At 44.7% G+C, this 20,138-nt stretch overlaps 1 protein-coding gene across 7 annotated transcripts in view; it reads left to right on the top strand.

Moving 5' to 3' along the window:
* RGS17 (regulator of G protein signaling 17) overlaps nucleotides 1–20,138 on the top strand; it is a 140,115-nt gene that overhangs the window by 100,237 nt on the left and 19,740 nt on the right. For 2 of the 7 annotated variants that reach the window (XM_040350890.1, XM_040350891.1), the window contains exon 3: nucleotides 8,588–8,674. In XM_040350890.1, coding sequence (XP_040206824.1) covers nucleotides 8,588–8,674 — 87 coding nt within the window. Of the gene's footprint in view, nucleotides 1–3,383; nucleotides 3,486–8,558; nucleotides 8,675–20,138 lie in introns of those variants that run through there. The other 5 variants (XM_040350893.1, XM_040350896.1, XM_040350895.1 and 2 more) reach the window with 5 other exon arrangements.

Genomic DNA, 20,138 nt, shown 5'->3' with positions numbered 1-20,138 from the left:
TTTAGATGGCCATTTTTTTGCTTTCAAAGAAGCGCTGTTAAACACAACTGCCTAAAAACAGCAATAAACGAGACTGTGTACATGGTTACATAGGATAACATTGAATGAGTTCAGGGGCATCCAACTGCCTCTGAAAGTATGTTTAGCAGCGTCCCGTGTACATGGGTCCTAACAATCACAGTTAGCTAGATTCAGGTAGAGTTAGGTCGGCGTTTCAGTAGATACGCCAACCTTTGTGCGGGCGTAGCGTATCCTATTTACGCTACGCCTTCACAACTTAGACAGGCAAGTGCAGTATTCACAAAGCACTTGCTCCGTAAGTTGCGGTAGCGTAAAACGGCCGGCGTAAGCCTGCGTAATTCAAATGTGGAAGAGGTGGGCGTGTTTTATTAAAATGAGCCGTGACCCCATGCAAATGAAGCGCCGATCGTACGGCGCATGCGCGCGCATGCTCAGTATCACATCGAATTGACTCCCTAAAGATACGCCGGCTCAATGCCTTTATGACGTGAACGTAACCTACGCACATCCCCATTCACTTACGACTTACGTAAACAACGTAAAAAGATACGCTTTTTCCGACGTCCATACTTTGCATTGGCTGCGCCTCATATAGCAGGGGTACTTTTACGCCGGACGTAAGCCTAACGTAAACGGCGTAGCGGGCGCAAGTACGTTCGTGAATTGGCGTATCTACCCAATTTACACATTCGACGTGTAAATCTACGGAAGCGCCCCTTGCGGCTAGCGTAAATATGCCCGGTAACTGAGCGGGGACGTGGAGCACTGTGTGTAAACACAGAGCTCCACGTCCTGTCAGGGAGAGAGGGGACCGATCTGTGTCCCTATACATAGGGACACAGATCGGTCACCTCCCCCAGTCACCCCCCTCCCCCCACAGTTAGAACACTGATTAGGCTACACATTTAACCCCTTCCCCACCCCCTAGTGGTTAACCCCTTCCCTGCCAGTCACATTTATACAGTAATCAATGCATATTTATAGCACTGTTCACTGTATAAATGTGAATGGTCCCAAAAATGTGTCAAAAAATGTCCGATGTGTCCGCTATAATGTCGCAGTCCCGAAAAAAAAAATCGTAGATCGCCGCCATTCCTAGTAAAAAATAAATACAAAAAAAATCATAATTATGTCCCCCTATTTTGTAGGCAATATAACAAACCAGTCACTATACAGTTAATGCAATTTTTTTATTTTTTTTACCAAAAATATGTAGAAGAATACGTATCGGCCTAAACGGAGATAATTTTTTTTTTTTTTTTTTTTTTAATGGGATATTTATTATAGCAAAAAGTAAAAAATATTGTGTTTTTTTTTTCAAAATTGTCGCTCTTTTTTTGTTTATAGCGCAAAAACTAAAAACCGCACAGGCGATCATATACCACCAAAAGAAAGCTCTATTTGTGGGAAAAAAAGGACGTCAATTTTGTTTGGGAGCCATGTCGCACGACCGCGCAATTGTCAGTTAAAGTGACGCAGTGCCGGAAGCTAAAATTTAGTCTGGGCAGGAAGGGGGTGTATGTGCACTGTAGGCAAGTGGTTAAAGTCTATTAGGTAGATTCAGGTAGGGGCGCGCAAATCTAAGGCGGCGTAGCCTAGCGTGTTTATACTACGCCGCCTTAAGTAAGAGAGGCAAGTACTGTATTCTCAAAGTACTTGCCTCCTTACTTAGGGCGGCGTAGCGTAAATGCGGCGGGCGTAAGGGCGCCTAATTTTAAATGTGTTGGAGGGGGGCATGTTTTATGGTAATGAGGCTTGACCTCACGTTTTTGACGTTTTTTTTTTACTGCGCATGCGCCGGGCGACTACATTTCCCAGTGTGCATTGCGGCTAAGTACGCCGCATGGGCCTATTGATTTCGACGTGGACGTAAACGACGTAAATCCCGATTCGCGAACGACTTACGCAAACGACGTAAAAAATTCGAATCTCACGGCGGGAATGGCGGCCATACTTTAACATTGTTATTCCACCTAATAGATGTAATAACTTTAGGCCTGCTAATGCCTTACAGAAACGGCGTAAATCTACTGCAGCGGCCGGGCGTATGTTCGTGAATAGGCGTATCAACTGATTCACATATTCTACGCCGACCGCAATGGAAGCGCCACCTAGCGGCCATCCGAAAAATTGCAACCGTCTTATCTTAGATATGTTTAAGCGTATCTCTGTTTGAGCATACGCTTAAACATAAGTTGGCGTAGATTCTGAGTTAGGTCGGCCTAACTCTTACTGAATCTACCTATATGGGACCCAAACTTGAAAAATCAAAAGTCCACATTTAGAAGGCTTATATGCAAGTAATTGGCCATAAAAGGAGTATGGGGGTCTGGGTACTGCCCTGGGGGACATGATTTTAATGATACTTATAGTGTACCAATAACAATGAAAAATTCCTTTAACCACTTCAGCGCCGGATAATTTGGCTGCCCAATGACCGGGCCATTTTTTGCAATTTGCAACTGTGTCGCTTTAACTGACAATTGCGTGGTCGGTGAAATGTCCTTTTTTTATCTTCATAAATAGAGCTTTATTTTGGTGGTATTTGATCACCTCTGTGGTTTTTATTTTTTGCGCTATAAACAAAAAAATAGTGACAATTTTGAAAAAAAATCGATATTTTTAACTTTTTGCTATAATAAATGTCCCAAAAAAAGATATAAAAAAAACATATTTTTTTCAGTTTTGGCCGATATGTATTCTACATATTTTTGGTAAAAAAAATTGCAATAAGCGTATATGGATTGGTTTGCGCAAAAGTTGTAGCGTCTACAAAATAGGGGATAGATTTATGGCATTTTTATTAATAATTTTTTATTTACTAGTAATGGCGGCGATCTGTGATTTTTATTGTGACACTATTTTGGGACCATTGTCATTTATATAGCGATTAGTGCTAACAAAATGCACCGATTACTGTGTAAATGACACTGGCAGGGAAGGAGTTAACCACTAGGGGGCAAGGAAGGGGTTAAGTGTGTCCTAGGGAGTGATTCTAACTGTGGGGGGGCTGGGCTACAAGTGACACAACAGTGATCACTGCTCCCGATGACAGGGAGCAGTAGATCACTGTCCTGTCACTAGGCAGAACAGGGAAATGCCTTCTTTACATTCATCAGTCATCTCCCCGTTCTGCATTTCCGTGTCACGATTGCGGGCACCCGGCAGACATAGAGTCAGTGGGTCCCCAGGGCACGGTCATGGAGCCCTCACAGCGGAAAATTCAAAGCAACATACAGGTACGTTGCTTTGTGCAGCCATGCCATTCTGACGACGTATATCGGAGTTCCACCATAAAGGTGATCTTGTTTTATATCATGGTGGGTGTGGATGGGATTTGCCAATCAATCAATCAGGATTTAATATTAAGCACACAGCTAGCACAGAAAACTTTTCACGCCTCAATCAAACTGCAAGAGGACCAGGAAGGCAGGATTGTAAAGAAAAGGCAGCCCATAATTTCGGTAGGAAAGTTTAATACAAAATAAATATCAAAATTCTGTGAACAGGGCAATAGATGAAAGTGAAACAAAAGTAACATAAATGCAAAGTTTACCAAAGACATTTGAGCAGTCAGTCTTTGTTCAGTTTAAGGTGGATGGCAATAGCAGGAATATAAATGCAGATTTACTTTTTACATTATGCACATCCCTCCAGTGACACATTAACATTTGGAGCTTCCTTTGACATTTTCCTTTGGCTGTTGGTGATACGGTCATCAGGACACAATCCAATTGCCCTTAGCTATAGCATTAGTAAACATGTTTTTTTCTTAAGCTGTGCAGGTCTGGATGATTTATTTTTAGGGGGCCAGATTCAGGTAGGCGTAACGTATTGCATTTACGTTACACCGCCGCAAGTTTTCACAAAGCACTTGCCTGTAAACTTGCGGCGGCGTAGCGTAAATCCGTCCGGTGCAAGCCCGCCTAATTCAAATGGGGCGTATATCATTTAAATTAGGCTCGTTCCCGCGCCGAACGTACTGCGCATGCTCCGTTTTGAAATTTCCCGTCATGCTTTGCGCGAAATGACGTCGCACCGACGTAATTTTTTGAACGGCGACGTACGTTACGTCCTTTCCTATTCACGGATGACTTACGCAAAAAAAAAAAATGTAATTCGACGCGGGAACGACGGCCATACTTTAACATGGCAAGTCTAAATTTAAGCCAAGAAATAGCAGCTGTAACTATACCCCGGGAAAAGCCGACTAGCGACGACGTAAGAGAATGCGACGAAGGCGCGTACCTTCGTGGATCGCCGTAAACAGCTAATTAGCATACCCGACGCGGAAAACGACGCAAACTCCACCCAGCGGGCGCCAAAGTATTACACCTACGATCCGAAGGCGTACGGCTGTCGGATCAAAGCCAGAAGCCGTCGTATCTTGGTTTGAGAATTCAATCTAAAGATACAACGCGGCAAATTTGAAAGTACGCCGGAGTATCAGCAGATACTCCGGCGTACTTCTTCTCTGAATCTGGCCCAGGGTCTACAAGCAAAATTAGTTGACTTAATGATGCCATTATCGAATACTCTGACAAATAATTTTTTAGAATTTTGCTTGAACATTGGATTGATAATCTAACCGTATATTGCTTTGGTATTAAAGATAGATTTAGTTTCACTTAACCACTTAAGACCCGGACCTTTAGGCAGCTAAAGGACCTGGCCAGTTTTGCGATTCGGCACTGCGTCGTGCGACGTGGCACCCAAACAAAATTAGCGTCTTTTTTTTCCCCACAAATAGAGCTTTCTTTTGGTGGTATTTGATCACCTCTGCGGTTTTTATTTTTTGCGCTATAAACAAAAATAGAGCGACAATTTTGAAAAAAATTCAATATTTCTTACTTTTTGCTACAATAAATATCCCCCAAAAATATATAAAAAATATTTTTTTTCCTCAGTTTAGGCCGATACGTATTCTTCTTCCTATTTTTGTTAAAATGGTTTGCGCAAAATTTATAGTGTTTACAAAATAGGGGATAGTTTTATTGCATTTTTATTATTATTTTTTTACTACTAATGGCGGCGATCAGTGATTTTTTTCGTGACTGCGACATTATGGCGGACACTTTGGACAATTTTGGCACATTTTTGGGACCATTGGCATTTTCACAGCAAAAAATGCATTAAAAATGCATTGTTTTCTGTGAAAATGACAATTGCAGTCACGGAGCTTCAGACCACGCGCCCGCGACCCACGGCTGGGCACTTAAAGAGGACGTACCTGTACGTGCTTGTGCCCAGCCGTGCCATTCTGCTGACGTATATGTGCAGGAGGCGGTCCTTAAGTGGTTAAGCTTGTAATGTAGCACAAGTGTTACAAAGAGACAAGGGCAGCACAAGTAGCCAGTCAGGTGTGCTGCATACACATGACAAGAAACATACTGCCAAGCAGTGGCGTCACTAGGGTTGGTGTCACCTGGTGCGGTAAAATATGTTGATACCCCCTTCCTGCCTAGGCTGCCCAGCACCCTGTAGGCAGCGCACGGTCATGGGCTGCACAGCAAACCAGTCCCTGTTAATGATAGTATAGGGTGGTATAGTGGCAGGTTGGGGTGGTATAAGGCAGTTTGGGGTGGTACAGGACAGGTTGGCGTGATACAGAGCAGGTTAGAACTTAATGTAGTGACACTGTGCAGTGTGCATAGTAACTTGCATAGCCTGCCTCATACTTGCAGATGAAGACCAGGGCGGGTGGGCAGGGCTGCTGTGTCCTCGCCTCTATCTGCTTCAGCTGCAGCATCATCCATAGTGAAGGTGTCTGTGGGAGGAGTGAAGCAGGCAGCCCCAACCCCAGCTCTGCCCACGAACTCCGGCTCACTCAGGGATATTAGCCTGACTGGGGAGTGTTAAAGGCAGCCTCCCCTAGCGGCTGAGTGCCCTTCTCGCTCCGCTTTGATACAAGCAAAACAGTACAGTGTTTAGCGGTGGCCCCGGAGTCACCCCTCTGGTGGGTGTCAACCGGTGCAGGCTGCGCCCCCATAGCAATGCCACTGCTGCCAAGAGGATAGAGAGGAGAGTAATGGATACTTAGTCCACTGGTTTCCCTTCATTGTTTAATCACATTGGGGTAATAAAGTATACATAACTGTACTGTTTAACAGCAGTAGAGAAAAGTCAGGTCACCTACCTTGCTCTGCTGTTTAGCAAGGGTGTCTAAACCTCCTGAATGGATGTACAGAAACATAAATCCTTTGGCAGATACAACAGCTTACATAAATATATTTCAACTGTGTATTTAGCTGTTTTCCTTGAGTTCCGCTTTACAATATATTTTTACTTTTGCAGCCAAATTTGGATAACACCTACTTTATTTCATATTCCCTTAAAGCGGTTGTATACCCTTTTTTTCACTTTTACTTACAGGTAAGCCTATAATATGGCTTACCTATAGGTAAAAAGAATATCTCCTAAACCTGTACGGTTTAGGAGATATTCCCTTTGCATGCAGCAGCTTACTGTAGCGGTGCATGTGCTCTGAGTTCCTTGCCGGGAAGAAGTCTCCCGCGCGCATGCATGGGAGTGATGACATTGTGGCTCCGGCCACTCACAGCGCTGGAGCCGAGATAGCCGGAAGACACGCTGAGGAAAAATGTCAGCTCCCTCGGCCCTCGTTCTAAGGTAAGTATTTCACCGCATACTAGCTCATTATGCCTCTTGCCTTACAGGTTTATAGAAAAAAAAATCTGCGGGTTTACAAACGCTTTAAGCCCCGGTTCACACTATTGCGATGCAGTAACCAGCGCCATTCCATTGCCGGTTCCTGCATCGCATCTCTCCTGCAGGCAGTTCACTCTGCCCTCTCTGAACCACTGCGGGTGTCAATACAAAGTTAATGACACCCCCAGATCAGTTCGCAGATCACAGTGTTAACTGTGAGTTTGGACAGGAATTGCATCGCAAGGGTGTAAACACACATGGGATTCGATTCCAGTGCAGGAAAAAAAAAAGGTTCCTGCTCCTTTTTTTGTGCGAATTTAATGTGAGTTCAGCCATACAACTGTATGGCTGAATTCACATTGCAGAGACATTGCATGTAAATCCCATGCAATGTCTGTGTTTGCATATGTGTGAACCCAGAGTAAAGAAGTACCCGGCATACCCCGCTTTAAGTACACTCACTTTACATACACTCGCGAGTAAGGACATAGCCACGAGTGTATGTAAAGTGGCTTACAAGTACTGTACAGACATTTTGCAGCCACAGTAGAAGGAGCTGAAGCTCCGAGAGTATAGCCCGCCCTGTTCCAGTGTGCCCCTGACACCCCCATTACAGCCCCTGGGACCTCAACTACAGCTTCTGACACCCCCACTACAGCCCCTGACCCCCCACTACACCCTTGAAGTGAAAAAAAGGTATTGTTTCACTTTAAGTACATTTTCGTTTTACATACATGCTCTGGTCCCTTTGTGTACTTAAAAGTGGGGTATGCCTGTATAGCCAAAAACTTTTTTTCACTCTACTTCTCCTACGGATCACATAAGTGCAATTCGACAGCAGGGTTTTGCCCGCTGCCGGCTGATGTCACAGAGCCGGTCCAGGCCCGGTTCTGTGCCAGCCGCTTCCGTACCTTCCACAGCCCATTGCTTTATTGAACACTGGAGGAGCAGAACAGAGAGCTGCTGACTGATAGTCACCAGTTCTCTGCAGCCTGAAGACCAAGTGGTGAGTGATCAGTTGTGTATGATCGCTCGGTTCTCCGTCTTAGAGCCAGCATGGGACAGATGCAGCATTGAGCCGAAACCCAAAATTCTCTTTTAACATAGCATAACTTAAAAAAATTCAAAACTCCTGTAAGTGATTTTTACTTGCCTGAAAATCCTTACATGCTCTTTCTGCTTTGTAATGCTTAGGAGGGGGCTTTGGAGTAATGTTTGACATAGTTAACGCTGTCTGTACTGTTTTCGATTTGACTACTGTCTGTCCTAACAAAGGGTTTAAAATTTGGAAACCACCCACCTGTATTGTATGTTATTGGGGGATAGATGTCCCTCATTGACAAAGACACTGAAACTGTCTACAAATGATTTAGCCATAAAACCGTCTCCTCAAAAGTAAGAATGTCTGAGAGGTAAGACTTTTTTTTTTTTTATTTGTGTTGTGCAAATAGGAACACATGAACATAAATTAGGGTTTTGTCAAATGTGCTTGCAAAAGTGAAAATATGCTTTAAATGAGAACTTTCTCAAATCTGATTTTTTTTTGTTATAAAATTGCTGCTGTCATCTGGCTTGTATTCCAGATACGGGGTCGTGAAGACATACTAAACCATTTTAAACCCTTTACTTAATTAAATGCAGTTAGATTTATTTTAGATAGGTGCCTGATAACTCTAAACTTCCCACTTGTCTTCGAAAGCTCTGACATAATATCTCAGAATTTCATTTTTAATTGGTCCCAAGGCTCTTCGTGCCATTTACCATGCTTTCTGTACAACTATATTTTTTGACAGGCTGACCTAGCAAAATCCTTTATATTGTCGTTAATTATGTATTTAATAACACTGTTTAAATTGCTTAACTTTCCCTAGACAAAATAAAGTGTTGTACTACATTGCAGCCTCACTGTTAGGAATGAAGATAGAGGGGAGAATTCAAGAATGGCACACACGACGAAAATGGAGAGCATCCAAGTTGTAGAAGAATGGTAAGTTTCTTTTCCATGTTACAACACCCCCACCAAATGTATCACAATACTTTATCTGTGTAATACATTTTAGATCTAATTCTGGCCTTAAAGTAAAGGTATTAAAAGTATGACCACTCCTCCAGCACATAGCTAAGGTTGGCTGTGAGGGCTAACTAAGGCCCCAGTCTGGCTAATAACTCATTTTGATTTTCTATTTTAGCAAGCCGTTAAAGATAGGGTGACCAGACATCCCCAGTTTCAGGGGACAGTCCCCTGATTGATGACACTGTCCCCGGACCAAGTCGGTCCCTGGTTTTGTCCCCAGATTGGATTTCATAGGGGGCAGGGGCAATTTCAAAGACAATCAGTGCAGAATTAAAATAAAAAAAAATAGAATTACACCCCCTGCTCCGCCGTGCCTACTAGCATAGGGGGGTTGTATTTTTCCCATTATCTGTGCCCCTTTTCTGATGACCATGTGCTGGTCGAAGCGGAGGGAATTTTTCTTCAGTTACGGGCACATGCCCATTCAGCTTCACTCGCATGTTCTTCTGCCTTGGCTCAAATCCTGGCCAGCCACCTGCCTATCTCCTTGCCTTCCCTGGCGGAGTGATCTTCCTCCGCTCCCCACCCAGTAGTAGCCGGGGCCCGAAGAGTAAGGCCCCATACACACGGGAGGATTTATCCGCGGATACGGTCCAGCGGACCGTTTCCGCGGATAAATCCTCTCGAGGATTTCAGCAGATTTTAATGCGATGGAGTGTACTCACCATCGCATTGAAATCCGCGCTGAAATCCTCTGGCGATGACGTGTCGCGCCGTCGCCGCGATTATGACGCGGCGACGGGCGCGACGCTGTCATATAAGGAATTCCACGCATGCGTCAAATCATTACGACGCGTGCGGGGAATCCCTTTGGACGGATGGATCCGGTGAGTCTGTACAGACCAGCGGATCCATCCGTGGGATCCGATTCCAGCGGATAGATATTCTGTGCATGTCGACAAATATCTATCTGCTGGAATTCGGAAATATCCGCGGATAAATATCTGCTGGAGTGTACACACCATAGAATCTATCCGCTGAAACCCATTCGATGGGATTTATCTGCGGATAGATTCTATGGTGTGTATAAGGGGCGTAAGACTTGAGAGGCTGTGAGGCAGGCGGCGACAGGCAGACAGTCGCTGATTGTTGCCATTACTAGTAAAGAAAAAATATGTCCCCGGATTTCATTTTAAAAATCTGGTCACCTTAGTTAGATGAACTGCCGTCTGCTCACATAATTTGTAATAAAAACATCTTTGCCATTCTGAAGCTTCCCTCCAACCACTTTGCATATTATTTTATATATACTGTGATTCTGTACTTGCCAACTATGCTGCAGAAATCTCCCTCCACTGAGTCTGGCTGCAGCCATTTTAACTGTGGGCAGCAGAAGCTGCTGTCTGTTTACTTCCTGGATTTACACAGAGGCACACCTCCAGCTATGCAGCCCTCATTGGCCCTCTTATGACTCAACCCCCTCCTTTCCTGGAAAACTCTCATAAGAGTTGGAGAGAGAGATGTGCATGATGTCATAAGCCTAGGCTAATGACCAAACAAGAAAGAGGAAGTGGGCTGTATAAGGTATTTACCGGCAGAAAAAAAAAATACTATTCAAAGTTAAAACAACAAGGGCAGAAGATTTAATATATGGAAAGTTGAAAAGATGACGGAAGGTCCGCTTTAAATACCCCGCCTAAGCATTATTTAAAAGGGATATGCCAAGTGTTCCTGACAAGCTTTCTGTAGCATTGGAGTGTAGTGCACTGTAAAATCATGATAGCCAGTGGTCATGGAATTAATTGAGGGCATGTATATATGTTTCTAATTAAAGTCAATGTAAACCACTACTTTCATGCTTTTTTTTTCTTGTAGAAAAAACAGTTTTCACCATTTTTCAATCCCTGTTTTGCACTGCTGATCTATTGCAGCCCATTTGCAGGCAGTTCCTGTCCACATGCATGCACTCTAACAGCAGCTGCATGTGAGGGCGTTTGATTCCTTTCGGTAGTAGCAGTAGAATATGCCTGTGCAATGAGCAATGACACTGCCGCTTCTAGTCCCTACCCAAAGCATGTTGCAACTATGGAGGACGATGATATTCTTTCTAATCACAGATTTCTGACGAATCCCCAGGGATTCGCAAAGTGTGGGAATTGGTAACTTTTGTCTGAAAAGTCTTAATATTTCCCCATCAGTAATAAGGAACAACTTAAAATGCAGTGCTTAGCCTTTGCCCCTGGTCAACTGAGTCACAAGAGCCAATCATTTGAAGGAATACATAACTTCTATGAAAGGGTGGACTGACAGCAGCCATCTTGTCAGCGTGTGGTGGAATTGTTAGGGAACACTGACAATTTTTCATTTTTTTGCCATTTTTACTTACTTCCCATGGCAGTGCCCAGGCTTCCCTTGACCTTTGTCTGACAATAACTTGCTCCTTAGCCCTACAAACTGATTAACAAGATTTAATGGGATCAATTGGATTTGCCTCAGAGTATGCAAAATTCAAGCAAGGTTCGTAAAACTGTTTTTGATTCTCTAATAAAAATACAGGGCAGCAATTGTGAGACATATTTTTATCCCATAACAAAAGGTCCCTGAACAAGAACTTTGATGGTAGGCTTACTAGGTATTTTTAATGAAAGCCTCAGTTTTTAGAAGAATGAAAATTACTTTTGAAATTACAATAACAAATGCAAGATTGTATGAGTTTTTAGTGTAGCACCTGGTTACTTAAAAAGTACCGGTGCGAGTTAAATTTAGAGAGGGATCAGAGTGTTAATTGACTCTGATCCAATTATTATCCCCAAAACCAGATACAAGTCCAAAGGAGAAAGGAGATTTGCTGTCCAAGGCCCTCGACTTTGGAACACTTTACCAACCTCCATTCGGTTGGAGGAGAACCACTTGGCCTTTAGGAGAAAGATCAAGACCCATCTCTTCTGAGGTCAAAGGAGAAATGGTCAAACAAGCGCCCAGAGGCGATTCAGTTCGCATGTGCAACGCTATATAAGTTTTTCACTCACTCATTATATTCAAAACTGGGTCTCTGTTTCAGCTTGGCTGTGCTGTGGGCTGTCTATTGTTGCTGGGGTGTAGTTCCTACCCCGGAGCGATGGGTGGCAGCAGCGGAGTCGAGGTTTGGGTGCTCTTTCCCAGCAGCCTATCAGGAGGGTTCAGCCTCGCTGTGCATGCTGGGGGAGGGTATTTATGGGACAGACGCCATTAGTCTGGGTTCTTCTTGGGAGTGCGGCACCCACCTTCAGGGTGACTGCATCACTGCGCCACCGTCGTAATGCCCTTCCAGGCCGGGGTGCGTGTGCCACACAGTGTTCCTGGTTCCGGGACCATGTTGGTCCGGGACAACTGAGCTGTGGGGGGGGAGCCCAGTGGTCGACTGGGTTCCCAATCCTGATGATCCCAAACGAGATAGCTGTTTGGTGGGGAGTCCATCTGAGGAGAGCCAATGAGAGGCTGGTGATCCAATAGGGTCTCAACAAACCACCAGGGATCAAGATAGCCGGACACTGAGAGGCTGGTCACCTGTCAGTCGGTACCTGAAACTATCTGAAGGAGATCCAGGCGCAATTCTATCAAGGAGGGTTATCTCTGTGATTATAATCACAGGGAAGGCCTGTGGCAGAGGCTTTTCCCTGAGTCCATTTCAGGAGGTTCTGTGGCAGAGACTTTTTCCTGAGTCCATTTCAGGAGGTTCTGTGGCAGAGGCTTTTCCCTGAGTCCATTTCAGGAGGTTCTGTGGCTGAGACTTTTTCCTTCAAGTTCGAGTGATACTCTGGCTGCCAGGTCAGTGAGAGGGGCCTGTCCAGGTACGCTATACCCACTCTGGCTAGTGTGGCAAAGAATTCAATGTATTGTTGGGAGCAGGACTGTTTCCCTGTTACACCTGAATCTGCTATTTCTCCTTCTGCTTCACCTCTACGCTTCATCACAAGTTTTAATGTTTTTACCCGGCTGGGTAATAAAGAGCACAGAAAAAGCCACCTGTCGTGGACATTCCGTTACTGCTATATTCACTATACACCCCTAGGACGGCGGAGGAGCCACAAGGTAACGTGCCACCCAAAACAAACCAGCAGCTCCTTCGGGGGTAGTGCTACATTAGTGATTGTGTTACCTTCTGAATTGTAAATTACTTATAAAGTCATTATAAAAATAAAAAATAAAGTACCTGGGCTGCTATTATTGATTTCCCTTTTTCACATCTTCTACTTTTAACCAGAACTTTGAGATGCAGTTACCACCTACAGAGCCACCTGGTGGTGAAATTCACTTCTGACCATAAAATTCCATAAAATTCATTTGTGCACTGTAATCACTAATGGGTCTGAATATTTGGGTTTCACTTTACAGAGCATGATATGCAACAGCAGGAGAATGGCATATACTGGAGAATGTACATTGAGGCTGCATTCACACCTTGGCGTACTAAATCGCTGCGTTTTGTCCCGCGAATTGCGGCGACAAATTGCAGCGTTTTGTACCGCGATTTGTGGCGACAAAACGTCGCGATTGTGAATGCAGCTTACCCCCTCTATGGAAATGGTTCACATCTCCTATGCCGAACGCCGAATGCCGCCTGAAAAAAGGTCCGGGACTTGTTTTCAGGCGGCAGGCGTACGGCGTTCGGCGTGGAGATGTGAACCATCTCTATAGAGGGCAATGTGAAATCATCCCTCCAGCGTCTCGGGGGCTACTGCGGCGTCGCACTACAGGCGTATATACGCCTAGGTGTGAACAGAGCCTGACTGTACAGAGGAAACTAAGATAATAGAACATTTCCAGGCAGCAATTTCAATTAGCACCCGAATAGTGATAAAGTTGCTGGCCTTCACAAAATACTGTAATTTGAATTAATCTATAAACTAGTGATCCAAAATATCCATTCCTTTTTAAATTTAATTATTCAAAGCATGGTTTCTCTGACATAAGGGAGATCATTGTTTTCTCTAAGTGTGGGAAAATTGTAAGCATACTTCACACTTATAATGACTGTGGCAAATTATTCAATAATTAGCATTCCATCACTTCAAAAGCACTTGCATGTCACATGCATAATACTTGCCTGGAGATGGGCTTTAAAAATAGGCCGACTGCACTTGATATATTAATGCAACAAATATCCCACACAGGTTTAATTTAAGCTTCACATCAGGAAAATGGTGAATAAAAACACAAACATAAAAAAAAAAAAAAAAAATAACATTAATACCTAACTTGTTTAAAGGAGAAACCCAGCTTGAGATTTTTAGGGTGGGCTTCTCCTAAGGGTCACAGGAGTGTTTTTCTCTCCTGTGACCCGTTTCCAGCGGAGAGTGGTCTGAAGTCCACTGACATCACTGCCATCAGTCGAGGCAGTGCGTCACCCCGACTTCCCAAGTCTGGATCCACCAGCTACCGCTCCCTGCTTCTCCACAGCTCAGCGCTCCAATGAGCATGGAGAAGCAGAGAGGAGAGACACTGACAGACGGTCAGCAGCTCTCCTCTTGGGAAACTGTGATGAAACTTGGGAATCGGCGATGTTCGGTGGCTCGGTTCTCAGTGCAGACAAGGCAGGGGACAGATGCAGCATTTACCTAGGTAAGTATGAATCTAAAAATTAAAAAAACATACTTGGGGACCTCAGAAGAGGAGGATCGGGGCTATAACATGTTTGTTATTTAAAAATAAAAAATATTGCTCCTTCTGCCCCTGTTCTAGCTATTTTTGTAATTCTCAATTTACTTGCCATTAATAGTTTTTTGTTTTTTATTTGTTTGTTCCCTAATTTTTTCTGACACAATTAGAAAAAAAAGCATTATTTAGTTTGTACATAACTTTGCTATGCTTTGTAATAGAAACACTTTTTGTGCATCCTTATACACAGGAGAAACAGTGTATACATATTGAGAAAGAAAGAGAAAGACTAATTTGTACTGAAATAAACAATATGGGGCAGATCCACAAAAGTATTACGCCGGCGTATCTCTTGATACGCCGGCGTAATTTTACATTTCCCGCGTCGTATCTTTGTCTTTATTTTGTCTTTATCTTTATCCACAAGACAAGATACAACAGCATCTGGGATCGATCCGACAGGCGTACGTCTTAGTACGCCGTTGGATCTTAGATGCAATTTTTCGGCGGCCGCTAGGTGGCGTTTCCGTCGAAATCCGCGTTGAGTATGCAAATTGGCTATTTACGGCGATCCACGAACGTACGTCCGGCCGGCGCATTTTTTTACGTTGTTTTTGTTCGGCTTTTTCCGGCGTATAGTTATATTGCTGTTATGAGGCGTACTCAATGTTAAGTATGGCCGTCGTTCCCGCGTAGAATTTTCGTTCGCGAATAGGGATTTGCGTAGAATGACGTCACCGTCGGAAGCATTGGCTTGTTCTGGGTTAATTTCAAGCATGCGCACTGGGATACCCCCCACGGACGGCACATGCGCAGTTAAAAAAAAAAATGTTGTTTACGTCGGGTCACGACATATTTACATAAAACACGCCCCAATTACATCCATTTGAATTAGGCGCCATTACGCCGGCAAAGATACACTGTGTATTCTGTTTTATAAGTGCAAAAAATACCTGTTGATTCTGCCACAAATCCAGTGCTGTCCTGTGCTCTTTGCAGTGTTATCTCAATCAGTCTTATCAGCTGTGCTCAGGTTTCCTCTGTGAACTACACCCACTATGTTATGAAGAAGACTAGAGGTAATCTGTAGCCCAAACACACTTCCTATCATAGGGAAAAAACACTACTCCTTCAAGTAGATTGTGTTGGCATTGTGACCCTCGTATCAGATGTGTTTTACTGGCAGGATCATCAGGTGGAAATAAAGAAAACGAGCACTGGTAAGCTGCCGCGTATTACAATTTTTTGTCTTGGTTTTAGAAACACTCAAAGGTAAGATGCCTAATGCCGCGTACACACGGTTGTTTTTTGTGATGTAAAAAACATCATTTTTTAGCATGAAAAAAAACCCGACGTTTTTCAAACTTCATTTTAAAAAACAACATTGCCTACACACCATCGTTTTTTTCTTAAATGCTCTAGCAAAGTGCGGTTACGTTCAGCACGTACGGCGGCACTCTGTTCCATTCAAGCTCGCGTCATAACTTGCTTCTGAGCATGCGCGGGTTTAAAAACGTTGTTTTAAATGTCGTTTTAGCCTACACGCGGTCATTTTTTATGACACAAAAAACTACGCTTTTTTTTCGTTTTTCAGAAAACATAAAACAAAGTTTTCCCCACACACGGTCATTTTAAATTACGTTTTTAAAAATGACGTTTTTTTTTCATCACAAAAAACGACCGTGTGTACGCTGCATTAGATGTACCTCAGTGAGCATTGCAACAACCATAGAATATCAAGTGGCATATTTAAAGAATTTGTATTAGAAAGATTCCCACAGCATCTAAGTCTGGGAAATCCTCCATCTCTGGGAAGGTAAAGCACATCTTTGTTTTGGCCAGTACCCAAACTATGGTTTAACCTCGTATAGAGAGGCAGCCAACAATCCAGGACCAGACTGTTTAAGAACAGCTATTTAAAACTCAGTGTTTCTTGGGAATCAAATATATGTTTACAAAGCAAGACCTTAAGATATGTGCCCACCGAAAATAAGATAAGAATGGGAAAAACAGCAGCAGTGTGTTCCAGTGAACAACTTGACAAAATACTGTACATATTTACAGTAGCTGGAAGACAGGCATACCTTGTGATTATAATATCAACATATAAAATATATTTACATATAGATATTTAACACAAATATTGGGGCCTGGTATACTTCAAACACGTATACAATATTTTATATACTGACTTTTCTTGAACAGAGATTAAACTCCTATAACCCAATTGTCTTTTAAAACATGACAAACAGGATAAATGCCCCAGAATTTTAGGCTTATATTGTGCCTGCTTGTATTTAGTATATATCATCTATATTTATACCTATCAAGTCAACAGAAGAAAACATGAACAAAGGACAAGCACACATAAAACACAAACAAAATAAGACTGACCAGACATCTTAAAAACTTAGGGCCAGATTCACAGAGCAATACGCCGGCGTATCTACTGATACACCGGCGTACATTCAAATTTGCAGCGTCGTATCTTTAGTTTGAATCCTCAAACTAAGATACGACGGCTTCTGGCTTCGATCCGACAGGCGTACGGCTTCGTACGCCTTCAGATCGTAGGTACAATACTTTGGCGCCCGCTGGGTTGAGTTTGCGTCGTTTTCCGCGTCGGGTATGCTAATTCGCTTTTTCCGTCGATCCACGAAGGTACGCGCGGCCGTCGCATTCTCTTACGTCGTCGCTAGTCTGCTTTTCCCGGTGTATAGTTAAAGCTGCTATTTTGTGGCGTGTAGATAGGCTTGCCATGTTAAAGTATGGCCGTCGTTCCCGTGTCAAATTTAATTTTTTTTTTTCTTTTTTTTTTGCGTAAGTCGTCCGTGAATAGGAAAGAACGTAACTCACATCTAAGTCAAAAAAATGACGTAGGTGCGACGTCATTTCGCGCAAAGCACGGCGGGAAATTTCGAAACGGAGCATGCGCAGTTCATTCGATGCGGGGACGCGCTTCATTTAAATGAATCACGCCCCCTACCCGCCGATTTGAATTACGCGCCGAGAGATACACTACGCTGCCGTAACTTATGGCGCAAAATCTTCCTGGATTCGACTTAGAGCCAGGTAAGATACGGCGGCGTAGCTTATCTCTGATACGCTGCGCCTTTCTAAATCTATGTGAATCTGGCCCTTAAAGTATTTGTTAGCCTAAAAAAAAGATATACCCCTAAAGTTGCCCTCAATCCTGTGGAAAAAAAGTTTTTTTTGTACTTACAGTTTTGGTGTCTTTCGCGGCGTCCATTGGCGGCCTCGTCGGGTTCGGCGTTCGTCTGCGGCTTCGGGTGTCCTCTTCGTCGGGTCCGGCGTCCTTCTGCGGCTTCGGGTGTCCTCTTCGTCGGGTCCGGTGTCCTTCTGCGGCATCCTCACGTCCTCCCCGCTCGTTTCCCGCGCCGAGTTTGAATACTGCGCCGACATATACAGAGCGCAGTACACTCGTGTATTGTCGGCAATGCTTGGCTACCCGCGCTGACGTCCTGTACGTCCAGGACGCGAGCGCGGAAGGAGCCGAGACTGCCCGACTATACCCGAGTGTACTGCGCTCGGTATATGTCGGCGCAGTATTCAAAACTCGGCGCGGGTATCGGCGTATAACGTGCACCCACGAATTTGCCCTGATTTTCAGGGCAAAAAAGTGTGCGGTATACGCCGATAAATACGGTATATTTAGATCCTGTTCCCTTAAAGAGTGTAATTTGGACCCCTAAAAAACCTGGCTGATCCTACCTGGCTATACCCTCCCTTCTGTAAACTGACCACATGGCTGCTGACACCACAGTAAGTTTATGTGCCTTTGTCATCCACAGCCATGTTCTGTCCCCCCCCCCCACCGGTCTGCTTGTGTCAGTGCCTGCCCCCTCCCCTCCTGCGGCTATCATAACTACTATAAAATGCTCCCATCCCCTCTGTATCATAACAATATGTGTCCCTGTGCTATAAAAAAAAAGTGCCTATCTGTACCTATATCAGAGCAGCTCCTGCCACTCACGTGACTTCTCGGCTCGCTCTCTCTCCTCTCTTCCCCTCCTCCCCGGTTGCGGTCAGTGGGAGTGCTCGATCCCATTGAAGAAGTCCTGTGCGACGAAACTGGTCTGGGAGTGGTTACACGGCATACTACTCGTGTTCCAGGAAAACGTTCAGAATACCGACCACCGTGTGTGTAGTGCTTTGAACTGAAGAGGGGAACGAACGGAGCAGGTGGTGAGACTTGCGGTTTACCTTAGGTCCACCGAGACCATAATACAACAAGTTTACCGCAAGATTGTTTTTGGTTTGGAGCCCACTGTCGAGTTCATTGTTGAAGTGCCTCCATTTGTTTTGCTAAATGTGAGTGCAATGTGTGAAGGTTTCTTGTGCTGCTTTTAATAAATTCGTTTTGATATACTTCACTATTGGAGCCATTTTATTTTTACATGTGGAGCAACTTTTTGGAACACTGGTGGAATTGATCATTTTGTTTGGAGATTTAGCTGTATTGCCAAGCATGTGAATGCAAGGCATATCCTATTGGTAAGCGCAATTCCTTAGGGTGTGGAGTCACTGCGCACTATGGTGTGGTGGCAGGTTTCAAGCAAGATTTCTTAAAGATTTTTTTGGACACTAAGTTTAATCACTTGGAATTTAATCACTTATGGACTTGGCTTGTTAACCACTTGATAACCGCCCTATAGCCAAAGTACGGCTACAGGGAGGTTGCTTAACTCTGGGAGCCCGTTAATTAACGTCCTCCCAGAGAATCGTTCCCGCACGCGCCCACACGGGAAAATCCGTGCGCGCCGGGTCAATGGGACCCGTAGCAACACGGATCTCGGTAAACGGCCAAAGACAGCGGCCGTTTACCACGTGATTGTTCCGTCCAATGACGGAGCAATCACAAATGTAAACAAACAGACAGCAGGGTCATTGCAAGTTCATCACTCTCCTCTCACCGATCCAGCGTGAGAGGCGAGGAGAGTGATTTGTGACCCAAACAGTTTTTTGAGCAGTGCCCCAACAGTGCCCAGCAATGCCCCAAAGTGCCACATCTGTTCCTCAAAGTGCCACATCTGTTCCTCAAAGTGCCACACCAGTGCCACTACAGTCCACACCAGTGCCACTACAGTCCACACCTGTGCCCATTAGTGCCACCTGCGCCCATTAGTGCCACCTGCGCCCACCAGTGCTTATCTGCGCCACATCAGTGCCCACCAGTGATGCCTGTGCCCACCAGTGATGCCTGTGCCCACCAGTGATGCCTGTGCCCACCGGTGCCACCTGTGCCCACCAGTTCTGCCTGTGCCCTAATCGGTGCTACCAGAGCCACACCAGTGCCACTACAGCCTGTGCCCATCAGTGCCACCTGTGCCCATCAGTGACACATCAGTGCCGCCTGTGCCCACCAGTGCCACCTGTGTGCTAATCAGTGCCACCAGAGCCACACCAGTGCCATCTGTGCCCCTCAGTCACCTGTGCCCATCAGAGCCACATGTGCACATCAGTGCCGCCAGTGCCACACCAGTACAAGCAGAGCCACACCAGTGCCACACCAGTACAAGCAGAGCCACACCAGTGTCACTAAAGTGCCCATCAGTGCCACCTGTGCCCATCAGTGCCACCTGTGCCCATCAGTGCCACCTGTGCCCACCAGTGCCACCAGTCACCAGTATGGCAAAAAAGTTTTTTACTACCGAGGAGGCCTACCAACACCTATGCATGACCAATGAGAGCAGCGGGGAGCTCTCTGAGTCTCAGTCCGATTCGGATTCGGCCTATGAACCAGTTATAAGCAGTGGGTCTGATACAGAATCGGAAGGGG

The sequence above is a fragment of the Rana temporaria genome, chromosome 4 (genome assembly GCF_905171775.1).
Source record: "Rana temporaria chromosome 4, aRanTem1.1, whole genome shotgun sequence".
In the NCBI taxonomy this organism is placed as follows: domain Eukaryota; kingdom Metazoa; phylum Chordata; class Amphibia; order Anura; family Ranidae; genus Rana; species Rana temporaria.
This window is presented reverse-complemented; position numbering and strand designations above follow the sequence as displayed.